Source organism: Octopus sinensis, linkage group LG3 (assembly GCF_006345805.1).
Source record: "Octopus sinensis linkage group LG3, ASM634580v1, whole genome shotgun sequence".
NCBI classification, from domain to species: domain Eukaryota; kingdom Metazoa; phylum Mollusca; class Cephalopoda; order Octopoda; family Octopodidae; genus Octopus; species Octopus sinensis.
The window spans coordinates 118,608,229-118,626,122 of NC_042999.1; the positions used below are offsets into that span (position 1 = coordinate 118,608,229).

Consider the following 17,894-nt stretch of genomic DNA (forward strand, 5'->3'; position numbering starts at 1 on the left):
GAACATAGGAATTTTAGGCATGGCATTTCGTTATTCAGCTATTTATACATGCTAAAAAAAGATTAGAAAAATTATGCTTATTAGATTATAGGAAAAGCAAATATAATTAAGGCATTATTTACTATTAAAATATTTAAATGCTTTTCTATATTTTTGAATATATTTCAGAATAAGACTGGTTCTACTATTTAATAGTTTTAATTTTGAAATAATTATATAATATATTTCCTCCAGGCAAAGATAACATTTTAAATTATCAGTGTTGTATGATGGAGCATTATTAATAATGGACCACTTTATATCATAGTTAATGTTCCTGTCTTTCAAATCCCAAATGCATTTGCTATGATTCATAGAATTACATTTTCTTCTAAACTTAAATGAAGCGCAGTGGTTATAAATATATATTAGTTTTCTCTAGAAATATAAGATATATTCACACTCTTTTCAAAGGAAGATTTCTGTTTCATCAACTTAATGTTAGGAAAGTGGAGATGCTAACATGGTAAAATGTATGTCAAAAAGAAAAATTAGACAGCTGCTTCAAAATGTAAATAAAAAAAAATTGTCAGAAATGTCTAAACTTACAAATTCTCTTCTCAGAGATGCTATGTTTATAAAGTAGATGGCAAAACAAAACCCAATTTTTAATTCATCCTTAAACCAAAAAGCAACTGTTATATAAAGTAAATGGATTTCATGTTAGTTTTGACAATAAATATTCTAGCCATTTGATTAAAGTATGAATTGCAGAGTATTCCAAAGACAGTTAAGAGAGGGAAGGTCCGTGGCTCAGTAGTTAGGGGTATTCAGCCCATGAGCGTAAAGTCATTAGTATGATTCCTGACAGTGCATTGTGTTCTTGAGTAGGGCACTGTACCTCACCTTGCTACAGTCCACTCAGCTCAGTCCACTCAAAATGAGTTGTAGCTGTAATTCAAAGGGACCAGCCTTGTCACATTCTGTGAGAGGCTGAATCTCCCTGAGAACTACGTCATGGTATATATGTCTGTGGAGTACTCAGCCCCTTGCACATTAATTTTAAGAGCAGACTGTTATGTTGATCAAATAATCAGGAACCTCATTGTAACTGATGGTGTACCATATTTTAAAATGAGTGAAAGGAAAGGAAATGTTCCGTATTGTAAGGCGAAAATGTTATATGTTTAGTATAACCCTTTAGTATTCTGATTATTCTATCAAACATAATGCCTATTGATTCCCATTGATTTGAATTAATCATGCATTATCTCATATCTTCAAGATCTTGATGGTGCAATTACCTAATGTAGAATAACATTGTAGGGTAGGTGTGAGAGCCTGGATCTGGTCAGTTTGAACATAAAATAGATTAAATATTTTGGCCGGATATGGCCGATTTAAATACTAAAGGGATAATCAGTGACAGCTAAGACGAAATAATTGCTATTCCATCATGTAGTGACTTTGCCCTGGGCTTACACTCAGTTTGCTAACAGCCTGCACATCGGTGTTTACCTGGGGGCTTGGCCTCCAGATCTGTGAGACCCACAAATGCCACTATTAGGACCGGATTAACACCCATAGTGATCCAGCAACTAAAAAGATTTTCCTGCCCCTATATAGGATCTTTTTTCGTTTTCTTCCAACCACTTGAAAGTTTATCTTGCTCCAGTCCACTCAGCTGACCAAAATGAGTTGTAGCTGTGTGAGGCTGAATCTTCCTGAAAACTACGTTAATGGTATGCATGTCTGTGGGATACTCAGCCACTTGGGAGTTAATTTTATCTTAGTGTGACAATGAAAAGTGGAAGAGACATCTAATATTTGCTGTAGTTATTTGTCTTTGATTTAACTACGTATCTATGTATCAACTTTTCTTTCAATCTATGTACTGTCTCTCTCACTTCCCCTCCTTCTTTTTCTCTTTGTCTTTCCTCTCCCACTTTTTATTTTAACGTGTATATGTATCTACTTTTCTTTTGATGTATGCATCTCACTTCAACACTTTGCCAATCACTTCAGCTGTACCTCCTCTGCTTAATACTTTTTATTTCTCTTTTTCTTTGTACCTCTCCATTCACCATTTTCACCTCTTTGTTTCAAGTAAGTGTGACACACCAAAGGTACATACGTACAAAAACAAAAAGTTGGCATATTAATATTATTGATGATGATGATGATGATAATAATAATATCAGTCATAAATTACATCTTCAACATAATAATAGTGAATTGAGAAACTTAGATAGAAAAACCAGAAAATGATTAACAGCATACTGAAGTCACCACCCCAAAGCAGATACAGACAGAATATATCTACCCCACTCAGAAGGAAGCTGTAGCCTGATGCAGATAGTGAACTACAATAAAATAACAACAGTTGGACTAGAAAAGTACTTAGAAACAAAAGGTGGAAGACTACTACATGTAATGATGTAACAAAAGAAAATGCTTTTCTCTATACACAAGGAAGCAACAAAATACAAAACAGAAACAAACTACACTGATACACTGACCTGAGATGACAACAGCAGAAATGGTCAAAAAGACAGAAAAATAACATGAAAACAGAACTACAAAACATACTAAAGAAGAATAAAGAGAAAAATTCACTCCATGGCCAATACCCTGCAAGGCTTGACAGAGAAAAACATGAGACTAATTAAAAACCAACAATAGCTCAAAAGCTCTGGGCTAAAAGCTGAAACAGAACAACTAATTCTCGCTGTACAGGACCAATGCCTGACTACAAAATAATGAAAACAGGCCATAACACCAAATGCTGAATGTACAACCAGGACAATGAGGCAGTTGACCACATCATCTCTGACTGTCCAGCCCTTGCCAAATCTGAATATATACACAGACATGACTGAGTAAGTAATTATTTTTACTGGACAATATACCAACACTACAACATGAAAATTAACAAGAAATGGTATAAGACATGTGCCAAACAAGGTACATGACAATGACCAGGTCACAATCATCTGGGATATGTCTGTTCAAACTGACAAAGAAATAAAAGCTAATCATTCAGACATAATAATCAAGGATTGAGAAAAAAGCACCTGCAAATTGATAGACATTGCAATACCTTCTGACCAGAATATCACCCAAAAAGAAGTGGAGAAATTGTCAAAGTACAAAGATCTTGAAATTGAAGTATCCGAGATGTGGGGCATGAATGTAAAAATGTCAATAGCAATAATTGGAGCATTGGGAATGGTAAAAAAACATATGGACAAAACGTAGAAGCTATACATGAATCCTCAACACAACACACTGTCCAAAAAATAGCCCTGCTAGGAACAGCCTACATCCTACACAAGACACTATCAATTCAATAATACAACCTAAACAAACAAGCCACACTCCATATAGCAAATATTCAATAAAATAAACAACCCTATTACTCAATACATTACATACAGGGACTGCAGTTTTCCCATGACTGGCTTAGAGCTTAGGATTAAGCATGTGGGTTAGGGTTTATGGTTTATTGATTAAGAGACAGAATGATCAAGGTTAGAAAGCTGTAGTTGAGTTGAAATTTGTTTGTGCATGTGTATGGCTTGTACTTTTAGCACATGCATAAAAATGAAAATGAATCACAGTGCCTCATATTGATTTTGAAATAATTGTATTTAAGATAGTAAGATCCAGGATACCTACAAAAATCATAATTCTGTAGAAAAGTATTTTCAAAATTACAATTATTTTCACTTTTTGTCCACCATTCATCTCTCCAGTTAGGTGTACATAAGCAGCAATAAATTTTTCATTTTCAAATTTCTTATGAAATATTTTCTGCAAATAAATGTTTAAAATATAGAGGATTACAATTCTGCAATAATAACAACGAAAAAGAAAATCATCATCGTCTCGTCGTTGTTGTCGACGCCACTGCTGCTGCTGCCACCGCCACCGCCGTCGTCGTCTTCATCATCATCATCAAATTTATGGGTAATATTTACAAAGAGATAAGTGGAAATTTAAAAAAAGAATCAACTTGCATGTTGATGATGATGCAAGTTGATTAATTTTTATGTTAAAATAAATAAATATGCATATCTGAAAGAGCACTTCACCCTTTTCCTGCACATTTGAATGTGAACTTAGCTTTCCACAGTTGAGAACCATATCGAAGAACGATTTCCATTTATAGACAACGTGTGTAAACAACACACTATTTCCAAGGAACATAAGTGGGCTGACCAGACATCAATGTTTTATTGTTTGGAGCTATACAGAAACAGCTGCTTCTGTCTACAGAAGTCAACAATCAAAACATTTACTGATGCAGATGGTGGGTTGTCAAGCCAAAATTAAATTACTGCACGCATGCAAAACTTTAAGAATCAAAATATTGATATGTGCGTCATTGATTCTTATCATATTCTAGCACACTTGAAAGTGAACACTGCTCTTTGGTCTTGGGTCCCTTTGCAGAGAATGGCTTCTCTTTAAAGATGATGTGTGTAACAATGTGAACAACTAGACACGCATAGCACTCTCTCACTCTCTCTCTCTCTCTATATATATATATGTATATGGATATATATATATATGGTTGGCTATTTTCTTCCTCCAGCTTTCTTTCTATTAGTCTTTCCTCTGTTTCAGAAAAAAAGCATTGCTTGAAATGTTAAGCCATCTTTCTTTCCTTCCCTGAGCATCTGCTAATACTTTATATGTACCACGTCCTTGCATTGCTGTTCTTTTGTGTTTGATTTTCGTCTTTTTTTGAGATTTACTATATATATGTATAAAATAATTAAGATTCGTTTTGAATGTTAGGTACATAAATTGAGGCACCAAACCAGTTTGGTATAGTTCATGCAGCTCAAAGTTAGGTGAATAAAAAGCAAATAAGCAACAAGGATGTCCAGGTATCAATGCATTATGGCCGTTTCAAGTGGCTCCATTTAATCAAACAATGAAACATTACATCAATTTGAAAGAAACCGCTCTCCTCAGATCAGATGATCATATAGATTTCTAATGTAATGGATAAACCATTTTTTAAACACAATTTACATCAGTACAAGAAACCAAAATACTTATGTTGTTTCCCTTTGCTATGTTTGTGGCATAATGAATTTAGGGAAAAATGTACATCTAAAGCCTACTTTTACTCGATATAAAAGAATACTTATTGTATTTTTAGCCTTTAATCTTGTAATATTCAACAAATAGTTATGTGCCCATATCACTTTAGCTTTTACTTCCACTTGTACTCTATTATAAATTTAATACAACTCTAATTTAATTACTCCTTACAGTTGATTCTATATATATATAAATGTATGTATGTATGTTTGTATGTATGTATGTATGTATATGCAGTTTTACTTCAAATACACCTGCTGTGAAATTAGATGTTTTGCATTATAAAATCACAGGTGAGTTCAGATGGGTTGGTATCAGACAGGTAATACTTTAATGAATTCTCTGAGAATTACATTTACAAATTAATTATATTACCATATGGTAATTCATTTTTGTGATAACAATTGACGTATGAGATGTAACCAAATCCTATAGTAATGAACTCGTCATGACGCAAGAAAGTGAACGAGATGATAAGTCAATTATGTTATACTGTGATAATCACTTGTCACAAAGAAATCAAGTGTACAGCACAATTTTCTGTCGGAAATTATGTAGAGTTATTTCTCTCAAATTGAACACACTTTATCATTATATTATCATTATATGTAAAGACCATTATATTTAATAACAAACAGCATCATCTGCATTACTTCTACAGCCACTTCTATAATTATCACTAATATCATTGATTTTTTGCATCAGAATGAATATCATCTTTTTATTGGAGGTAGAGTATCACTATCACAATTGTCTTTATAGTTATCTTTAACATAGACATAATTATCATTAGTATCATTATCACTTTAAACATGTTCATTTGTTTCCTCAATGCCATGGGTATCATATTCATTATCAACCAGTATAGCTGACTTCCTCATCAACCTTTTCATGTTCAATATAATCATTGTTATAACCAGCATTATACTCATTGATGTTGTCACCTGTATTTTCTTTATGTTATACATCAAGATTGTATTATTCTTGTCTGTGTCCTCACTTCAAATCATTCAATGATGACTTGTATAAAAATATTTTGCTTCTGTGAAGCATTACTTATTCTTGTGTAAGTAAGGATAGCAATTAACATGAATGCATTGGGATTCAAGAGCAGAAAATACTGGGCTGTAGGAAAATATGACAGAAATAGTGATGGTTTAATAAAAGTCAGATCTGGAGGTAAGGATTAAATGAAGAGTCTTTGGAAAGTCAGTGATTTTGTCAAAGATGTAGTGTTTATTATTAGTATGTTTTTATAATAAAGATGCGTATCTACATTTTTGACCAAAACTAATTCAAGCACACAGACTCTACGTAAGCCCTAACAACTCATTTCAGTACAAGGTTTAATCCTTTAGTATTTGAATGGGTGATATCCAGCCCATATATTCTGCCCATTTTATATTTAACTAGCCTGATCCAGTCTATCATACCTACCTTGCAATGTCATTCTAAAAATGAAACAGTCACATCATTGAAACCTGAAATTTATGAGATAATGCATGATTAATTCAAAACAATGTGAATAAATAAGCATTGCATTTGACAAAGTAATCTAAGTCCAAAATGGTTATGGAGAGAGTGTTGGCTGTTGGACAGTAAAAATTATTAGAGATAGAGAAGAAATCTACCGTATAGAGGAATAATGTTTGTGGTTTGTGTTGTTTTTATTGTTATTTAACTCTCAGGCCATCTTTGGTAAAAATAAGCAAAACATTCCTGTCTTGAATATTCTGTCTTTCTGTATATCTTGGATTACATTGTTCAGTGTTAACTGTTTATTTCAAGACAGTAGGTTGTAAGTTGCTTTAATTTGGTTGAAATTTCTAGCAGATCAAGCATTTGGTTTGAGAGAGTGTGAGTAGGATGAAAGTTGGATTGAACAATTCAAGAATATTAGTCTAGATGAAAGAGATTTGTCTAATACAATCATTTTCAATTTTTGTTGTTTGTATGTCTAAATCAAACACATTGTAGACTGCCATTTCTAATACACCACATAACCTTTTTATTTATAGCTGTGTTTAATTTTATGTAAGCTGAAGACTTATAGATTTGACTTGGTTTATTTTGATTTCTATTTTTATTGATGCTTGAAAATTATTTTTATCATTGTAGATATGAGTCCACTTCTGATATCATTGATATCCACTTCTGTGATTGGTGTGCTTTCACTTATATGTTTGCTCTATATGATGATTCGGTAAGTCCTCAATTACATATATTTCACACACAGACATACATACAAATACACACAGACACATATATGTATATATGAATATAATAATGTATATGTGTGTGTAAGACAGCAAACTGAAAGAGTCATTAGCACTCTGGCCGAAATGCTTAGCAGTATTTCACCTGTCTTTACATTCTGAGTTCAAATTCTGTCAAGGTTAACTTTGTTTTTCATCCTTTTGGGGTCAATAAATTAAGTACCAGTTGCCTACAGGGTTCGATCTAATCGACAGACCCCGTCCTCAAAACCATTTCAGGCTTTGTGTCTAGAGTAGAAAATAATATATATGTGTATGTGTGTGCATATACATATAAATGTATGAGGTGGTGGGGTGGGGCTGAAATTCTCATTGGTTGACTGTGAAGTAATGATGCTAGAGCTGTGAAATCTTGCATGCACTAATTTCAGCTCTTCTTATTAATAACTGCATTGTTTCTTTTCCAATAAACTTACATCTGACTGTTGAAAGAACATTTCAAAAGTAACTAATAGTGATTTCTCTTGAAAATGGACAAAATTTGGCATTGTGGTGTTATCGAGTACCTTCGGGAAAAGGATTTAACCCCAAAATACATTGATGCTGACATGCTTTCTACATTATGGAATGACACTCCAGCTTTGTCAAATGTGCAAAAGTGGGCAGGTGGTTTAAGGAGGAGAAGAGAGAATCTTGACAATGATCCAAGGCCTGGAAGAAAATTATTTGCTGAGTAATATCCAGCATGGCTTTCAACCAGGTAGAAGCTGCCTGATCCAGCCCTTACAGCACTATGACTGGATATTGAGGCAATTACTCAACAACTCAAATGTGGACATAGTATACCTTGACTTTGCAAAAACTTTTGGTAAAGCGGATCATGGTATGATATGCCACAAACTGCATGATTTGGGCAAAGCTGGAAAACTTGGAGAGTGGTTACATGACTTTTTGAAAGATAGAAGTCAGGCAGTAGTGACCAATGGAGCCATCTCAATGAAAACACAAATAGTGAGCGGTGTTCCACAGGGCACTGCCTTGGGACCACTGCTTTTCATAGTGGCCCTCTCAGATATGCCCTTAACTGCCCAGATAGCCACCCTTGATAAGCTATACAAATGATACGAAAGGCTTGCAGAAAATACAGAAGTCCAGTGATGTTGCACACCTGCAGCAGGAGATGGACTCAATTTAATGATAGGCTGAGGATAATAATATACAGTTTAATACTGAAAAATTCCAAGCCCTGAAATGTTAGCATCCAAAACTGAATATAAAATGTACAGGGTACACTGGTCCACAGGGGATTACAGTCCCAGAGCTTAAATCAGTGAGGGACCAGGGCATTGACAGAAGTGTTGGTACCTCTTTCTAAGTGTACATTACCAGGATGGCAACAGAGTGGCTGGATAGATCCTGAAAACGTTCAGAACCAAAGGGAAGGAAACCATGGTGGTCCTCTGGAGGACATTTGTCCTCAGCTTCCTGGATTACTGCTTCCAGATATGATCATCCAACAGTATATTAACAGTGGATCTTGAAGCAATCCAGTGAAGCTTCACAAAGAAGATCGTCTCATTGCAACAGCTCAGCTACTGGGAAAGGCTGAAACAGTTAAAACTCTACTCCTTGGAGTGAAGGCGGGAAAGGTATGCAGTAATATATATCAGGAAGATCCTGGAAAGTGTTGTGCCAAATTTTGGCATTGGAGGCTACACCAATGCCAGAATGGGTTGACACTGCACTGTACCAAAGATCCCAGCAATGCTATTGTGCTTCAGGTCCTGTTACTGCAACAGCCTATGTTTCAGGGGCCCACAGCTTTTTAATATTCTCTCAAAGAGCCTGTGGGACCTACACAAAGTTGATGTAGGTGTTTTCAAATCAAAATCGGACCTCTTCCAGTTGAGAGTCCCAAATGAACCTACGTCGTGGCAAGAGGTGCAAATGAGGGTAGTGACATCAAACTCCTTTATTCACCAAATGTCACATATTAGAGGAGGCTCTCAATAATAACAGTATAACAAAATGGTGGTGCACCAGCAGGGCCACAGCTCTGAGCTGAAACTAGAAGAAATATATATACATATCACATAACACACATATAATGTTACAAATACTATCATGAAAATATTGGGTTGAATAACCCTTTTGGATAGAAATATGTACATGCTATTATTTATAGATTTACATGTGTGCTTTTGAGATATCCTGTTCTAACAAGAATTGTTTCATGTTCTCTTGAAAGTTCATAAAATTTATATGACATCAGCAACATACATATACCATTTAAGGTACTCAGTATATAGTGTATATAGTTATGAGCAACTAATAGTTTCACACATTAGAGATATGGTCTATGCAGATTATTATAACCCAACTAATATGCAATCCACAGCCTCTGAGAGTCTGAAGATCACTTGGAGACACTAGGCATGCTATAAAACATGCCTGGACCATGTCTCTAATGTATGAAGCTATTAATAGCTCGTAATTGCATATTACTTAGAGTAACTGATATTTATCACTCTCCAGATGGAGTACTTCTTTTGTTGATCTCACCTTAATGGAAAAGTAAACTATCTAAAGGCAGTGCTCCAGCATGGCCACAGTCAAATGACTGAAACAAGTAAAAGAGTAAAAACAGTAAAAGAGAGAGTGTATATATATATATATATATATCATCTCAACATCATCATTTAGCATCCGTTTTCCATGCTGCCATGGGCTGGGCTGTTTGACTGAGGTCTAGAGAGCCAGCAGCTGCACCAGGCTCCAGTCTGATCTGGCAATGTTTCTACAGCTGGATGCCCTTCCTAATGCCAACCACTCCAAGAGTGTAGTCATTGCTTTTTACATGCCAACAGCACAGGAGCCAGTCAGGCGGCCTTGGTCGATATACATATATGTACATATATATACACACACACACACACATATATATATATATATATATATATATATATATATAATATATATATATATATGTGTGTGTGTGTGTGTGTGTGTATGTGTGTGTGTGTGTGTGTGTGTGTGTGACCGTGTGTGTACCGTTGGCGATTTTTTTCCTCCGTCTTCCCTTCCTGAGCATCCAATAATACTATATTTGTTCCACGTCCTCGCGTTGTTGTGTTTTCTCTTTGTGTTTTCATGTTTGGATTAACTATATATATACATATATATATATATACATACATATATATATATATATTTATAAAAAAGAAGTTTGAAAACGCCACTATATATGATAAATTTTAATTTTTAATTTTCTTAGAAATTTTACATGTTTCGTTTCTTCTTGAAAAAAGCGAACCTTATCAAAAATATTTTAAAAAGTTAAGTGTAATAAAGAAGTTCATAATTGTTTCTTACTGGTCTCAACAGAATCCACGTGGTGGTGTTTTGCGGGGAGTAAGCATAATAGCTGTAAATTTAAAGTTAAGTGTAATAAAAACGTTCCAGAAGAACAAAGAAGACTTAGAGAAAAAATGTCATTAGAAAAAATGAAGATGGAAATTGAACTACTTAAACTTAGAGCTAAGACAAATGAAGAAAAAGTAAAAACCATAGATGAGGAAATCAACGAAGAAGTCATCAAACTAACAGACGGCATCAATACCGAAACATTACTTACACTATGGAAAGAAGAATGTGAAAAAGAGGAACAAAAGTTCCTCCAACGATGGGAAAAGAGCGCCAACAGGTTCTTGGATTATGAAACCAACTCAAAAAATGAACACATATCCAACAACCCCTTCATAAAATTAAGTAAAACAAAACCAAATACTAACAGAACGGAACAACCACCAAGAAATCTAAATACACTCCACACCAGAAAAAGACATTTAAAACGCACCCCACACTACCTACACCAACCCCTAAACACTTACAGGGACCCACCACACCATTTCAAGAACCATAGGGATGCAACACACAATTCTATGAACTACAATCCACATAACCCAACTAAGACTCAACCACCAAACCTCTACCCTAGGGACCAACCATACAAACCTAACAAACAACAAACACACTACAGAAAAAACAACTACCAACACAATATACCTGATACACTAAGACCGAACACGAGGTACAAAAACACACTACAAAACAGAGCACCACAAACCCACTCTGAAAATTATAACAACAGGAGACAGATAAACAGTATTTTTGAACATAACTACACCAACCATTTTTTAGACCTAACACACAGGAACAGGGATACACGATGGCAACGAACAAACAAAAGAAACCACAGGTAATTAAAATAATCAATCTCTCAAATAAAGAACTTACACCTAACGAAATAAGCATACTTTTAAAGGACTGAAATTTACACGAACCACACAACGTTCAAATTACTATGAAATGAAAGACGATATTTCGGAATTTTGTAGGAAACTAAGACTTGCCGAGGAATTTCATGGCAAAATAATAGATGACGAATCAATAGCTAGAAACAACAGCGATTACACCCCTACCAAGGGAAAGAATAAAGCCTTAGACCACTATTGTGACTACATAACTAATTTCCCCTTTCAATATACAAAGAAGCAAAAATACAGCCAAAACTTTAACAAAAGAGAATGGAACGACCTCATCAAACTAAGAGAAGATAAAACAATAACAATTAAGGAAGCAGATAAGGGCAACGCGGTAGTTTTATTGAGCACAAAAGATTATAAAAATTTAGTACTATCCCTATTAGGAGATGAAACATATTATGAAAGGGCCCAACATTATAATCAACCAAAAATAATGAACAACCTCAGGACATTAATCAACACATACCGAGGACTCACGGACTAGGAGTACGATTATATCACTAACTTTAAGTGCAAATCAAGTTTATTCTACGGTATCCCTAAAGTCCATAAAAGCCAAATAATTAGTGAAACATGCAAAACATCTACCGACATACTCATCAAAATCCCTTCACCAAATGATCTTAAACTTAAACCGATAATAGCAAGCCTAGCATGTGAAACTCACCGCCTCAGCAACTTCTTGGACACACTTCTTAAACCTTTCCTAAAGCATATCAAAAGCTACGTAAGAGACGATATAGACATGCTTAACCACCTCCCAAAAACAGTCAATGAGAAAACCCTACTAGTATCCTTCGATGTAATTAACCTTTATTCAAACTTCCCTCACACCCTAGGAATAGAAGCGATCACTTTCTGGCTAAACAACTACTCCTTCGAACCTCCAACTCGCATAAATAAAGAACTCATAATAGACAAAGATTGGGAACAGCGATGAGTACGTGTACCGCACCTTCTTTTGCCAACCTAGTGATGGGATACCTCGAGATAATACTCTACCAGAAAACACTCGAGAAATATGGAAACACTTTCTCCACCTATATCCAGAACAACTGGAAAAGATATCTCGACGACTGCTTCATCCTCTGAAATGAAAGTATAGAAAAACTTGAGGAATTTAAAATACAATTAAATGGAATAAATGAAAATATTCAGTTCACGATAGATCATAACGAAGAAAAATTGCCATTTTTAGACATCCTCATTAAGAAAGTTGGAAACAAAATAGAGACAGATATCTATTATAAACCGACAGACTCCAAGCAGTACCTACTCTTTGATTCATGCCACCCAAAACACACTCGAATAAATGTCCCTTTCTGTTTAGCCAGAAGGATTTGCACTATAATATCAGACACAAACACCCGACCCACACGTCTCCAGGAACTCAGAACTACACTCATAAATAGAAATTATCCACAGTGCAATCCAACAAGCACTTAAATTAAGTATAGAAGACCTGAGACAAACAAAACCAAAAAAGAAAGAAAAATTAAAAACCCTACCTTACATCTCTACACACAACCCACTTAACAATGAGGCCTTCAACACCATACTACAAAGCACAACCCTACTCAAGGGAGACCCAAAGATGAACCAAATCCTCGAAACACACACCATCATTAAAAGTAAACGGCAACCAAAATCCTTAAAAAAGATTTTAACCCAAGCTAAACTGCACTCAACAACAACCACAAAACCAGCAGTTAGAAAATGTAGAAAGCCCAACTGCGGAATCTGTGTCATCTTGGTAGAAGGTTTAGTACATTAGAACAAGGCCATCAGTTTACCATCACAACAAACTTCATGTGTGCATCAGAAAACTTAATTTACGTCTTAACATGCGCAGGGTGCAATAGGCAGTATATAGGCCATACAAAAAACAGCTTACGAAAAAGGATGGCAGTGCATAAATCCCAAATTAGAAATCCGGAATACAGGAAAATACTAGTCAGCAGACACATAGATAGATGTGCTTCAAATAAAAATCCCAAATTCACAACTTGCCCACTTTACAAATTCAGTGACGGCGTAACCTTTACTCAACGCCAAAATAAAGAACTTTATTTCATTAGAAAATTCGGACCAAGTTTGAACACCCTGGGTCAGGAACATTGAAACAATACATTGGTCTTCCGAAAAGAAAAATGGAATTCTACCACTACCACCACGATCACTACTACTGCTGCTACTATTACTACTACTACAACCACCATGCTCACTACTATTACTACTACAATCAACAATCCTCCACTGCTGCTGCTACTGCCACAGCTAAGCTGCTACAACCAATGAGCTGCTGCAACCCTAACCACCACCACCACCACGGTTACTACTACTACGACCAATAGTCACTGCTGCTACAGCCATTTCAGCCACTGACCATTTGAACATCTATTATATTTACTCCCCACAAAAAAAAAACAACCACATGGATTCTGTTGAGACCAGTAAGAAACAATTATGAACTTTTTTATTACACTTAACTTTTTAAAATAAAGGTTCGTTTTTTCAAGAAGAACCGAAACATGGAAAATTTCTAAGAAAATTAAAATTTATCTTATATAGTGTTTTCAAACTTCTTTTTTATAAATATATACCCACTCGTATACGATCTACACTTGTTATATATATATATATATATATATATATATATATATATATGCATATGTACATGTATGTTGCATATCTATAGCATGATAGTACTTATTATTCAAAAATAAACTACTGCTTAATTAATTTGTGACAAAAAGGAGCATTAAACTAAAAATCTCTGAATATCTAGTAATTAATCTTAATCAATAAACTTGTGTATCAATTATTCCTGTCTCAAATATTTCTATAATTTTTTTCACCACTTTTATTTTTGTCTTATTAACATGGAGGTTGTTTTTAACGTTCACTACAAGTGACAAATCTAGAAGATAATGAAATGCCAGCATTCAAATATGAATTTCTGATAGATGAACCAATAATTTGTTGATACATAGTCTCAGCTACATCTTACAAGCATTCGCTGCCTTAGTATACTGAATTAAAAATGAATCCAAATTTACTTTTGGTTCATTGTGACTAGGTTGGGTACATACTATAGCAAAACACACAACTGGGCATTTTATTTATAGCTCTGAATTTACAAAAGTATCAAGTTCATACTGATATTAAAATACAGATCTAAAAGCATTAAAAAGAAGGAAGTGAAATATCATTATATGATTCGTTTCTGACAGAATAATTACAATTCAAGCAGGTGAATCTAAATCAGGGCTGATGCATTCTGATACTGTCATTGATTTTTGCATTAAATATGGTTTTATGCTCCCTAACCAAGTTAGTAAGGCATCTGCAAATAATAAGTGATTTAATAATCTATAAGTCCTGCTGGGCTTGTGCAAATTCTTCTTCATGCTAACTTCCCTGATATGACTGTAGAAATTTTATACAACTAAACTGTCAGGGCCTTTAAAATGTGGATTACATGATCATCTTTGCTGTCCAAATTCATGCCACTAGCTGATCTGAGTTATTCTGCTTAGCTCAGTTTTGTCTCACACACAGACATGCACACATGCACATTATAGAACTGAGACACCTTGAAAGCTAAGATATTCATTAATCAAAATTTCACATACATAGCTCTTAGTAGAACAATTTCATTTACATGTTCATCTGATGCTAATTCACCATATTCAGCATTTGTTTATGATTTCATGGCTAACTCTGGCTCTCATTAATAGCTACATGCAATAGCTAACATTCAAGATGGTTAATTTCACTTATGCATGAAATCTGTTACCAGATAGAGGTCTTCCTCAGTCACAAAGATTTCCATTAATAGATGCACAGCAAATTTTTCTGTCAGAATATTTGATTCACTTACCTTTTAATATATATGCGAAGCTGTAAGGTGTTACTCAGGCACTCAGTTATGAGTCCACTACATCTTATAGCAGAAACATGTCCAAGCTAATGAAGTTCATAAGATAATCACTTATTCCTTTGTCATCTCATTTTCTTACTTACAAATATATATCATGAGCAAAACACCCCCCATCCAATGGACAGTGGTGAGTTGTCAAAAACTTAAACCAAATTTTCTAAAACCAACTTGTCCAAAGGTCCCATAAGCCTTCTCTTTGAGAAACACTGATTTAACCTATATTTGAGACACCGGCGAAAGAAGAAATAAAGATTGACTTTTTTTCTGTTCCAAAGAAAAACGATTTTATTCACATAAAACATGCAACTGAAGAGTTTAAAGTACCAGTAATGATAAGGCTGTTGACTGGGAGAACACAAACATGGTTTAAACAGCAAGCTAGGCAGGAAAGAAACATGCCTCTAAACAGTATAAAAACAAAAAAAAAATGGAAGTTGCAATTATGTAGAGGTTGACGGAAGAAAAGCAGGACAAAAATGGCTTTATCGATCGCATTCTCACCTGGAATCGATTTTTGTAATTTCTTAAGACTTATACATGCCCTGATACCGTATCTACATATCAAATTTGAGTGCAATCGAATGGAGGATGCCCAAGATCCTAGAAGACACACACACAGACAACAGATTTTATATGAGATATATACAATACTAGCAGTATCGCCTGGCGTTGCTCAGGTTTGTAAGGGAAATAACTATAAAGCATTTTTAGAGAGTTATAGCCAAAAAATAGCAAAAAAATGGAAAAAAATTATGGTAAATTTTTTTTTAGAGTTAAAAAAGGTCGAGTTGCGTCCCCTAGACAGTCTGTGGTTTGTGTTTCTGATTCTCGACCCCATGTCGAATTTATCGATTTTTTTCGGAACTGGGGGAACTTTTCAAAATTTTCGCTGCGTTAGTTTTGAATTATGACATTGGGCTATGTGTGTGTCAAGTTTCATCAGAATCGGTTGAAAGCAGTGGTCAGGGTGAGGGTACAACCAAACAGACACACAGAAACACACACAGACAAACTGCCGTTTATATAGAGAGAGATTGCTTTGCGGGAGTAACTGTTTTGTCAAAGGCGTATCTTGTCTTGAATTGCTCAAAATGCGGAATAGAAAAACATCCGACAACTGATGAAGGGTCATTCTTTCTGTTGCTTGTCTTGTTTTCCATTTGTTTCTTTCATTGTTTGCAAAAAAATGTTTGTATTCCATGTTTTCGTATTTCGTATTTCATGTTATTTACATTCTGTTATGTCCTGTGCCCATATAGGCATATGTATATCCATATATGTAACTATGTACATATTTGTATGCATACACGCATATACTCTTTTACTTGTTTCAGTCATTTGACTGCGGCCATGGTGGAGCACCGCCTTTTAATCGAGCAACTTGACCCCGGGACTTATTCTTTTGTAAGCCCAGTACTTATTCTATCGGTCTCTTTTGCCGAACTGCTAAGTGACGGGGGACGTAAACACACCAGCATCGGTTGTCAAGCAATGCTAGAGGGACAAACACAGACACACAAACATATACACACACATACATATATATACATATATACGACAGGCTTCTTTCAGTTTCCGTCTACCAAATCCACTCACAAGGCATTGGTTGGCCCGGGGCTATAGCAGAAGACACTTTCCCAAGATGCCGCGCAGTGGGACTGAACCCGGAACCATGTGGCTGGTTAGCAAGCTACTTACCACACAGCCACTCCTGCGCCTATATATTATTTATATATATTATTTATATATATATATATATATTATTCATATTATTGTATGTAGGCGTAGGAGTGGCTGTGTGGTAAGTAGCTTGCTTACCAACCACATAGTTCCAGGTTCAGTCCCACTGCATGGCACCTTGAGCAAGCATCTTCTACTATAGCCTCAGGCTGACCAAAGACTTGTGAGTGGATTTGGTAGATGGAAACTGAAAGAAGCCCTTCTGTCGTATATATGTATGTGTGTCTGTGTTTGTCCCCCAACATCTTTTGAATCGTAACTTAGTGATTCGGCAAAATAGACCGATAGAATAAGTACTAGGCCAATTTGCTCGACTAAAGGTGGTGCTCCAGCATGGCCACAATAAAAAAACTGAAACAAGTAAAAGAGTATGATTGAATGCCATGCATCCATTTCCAGGTAAATTTTATATAAATATATATATATATATATATATATATAAACATAGACATATAGATATATATCTAGATATATATACATATATGTCTGTATTTATACATATAGATCTATATGTATACATATAAAGTTCTAGAAAAATATGGCAGCCCATTTTCTCTCTACATAGAAAATAATTGG

General features: G+C 35.0%; 1 protein-coding gene across 1 annotated transcript in view; it reads left to right on the plus strand.

The window, feature by feature from the left end:
* The window catches only part of LOC115209871 (retinal guanylyl cyclase 2-like), an 870,127-nt gene that overhangs the window by 621,783 nt on the left and 230,450 nt on the right, over nucleotides 1-17,894 (plus strand). The window contains exon 4 of the mRNA XM_029778448.2: nucleotides 7,213-7,297. Within this exon, the coding sequence (XP_029634308.2) occupies nucleotides 7,213-7,297 (85 nt within the window). The remainder of the gene's footprint in view (nucleotides 1-7,212; nucleotides 7,298-17,894) is intronic.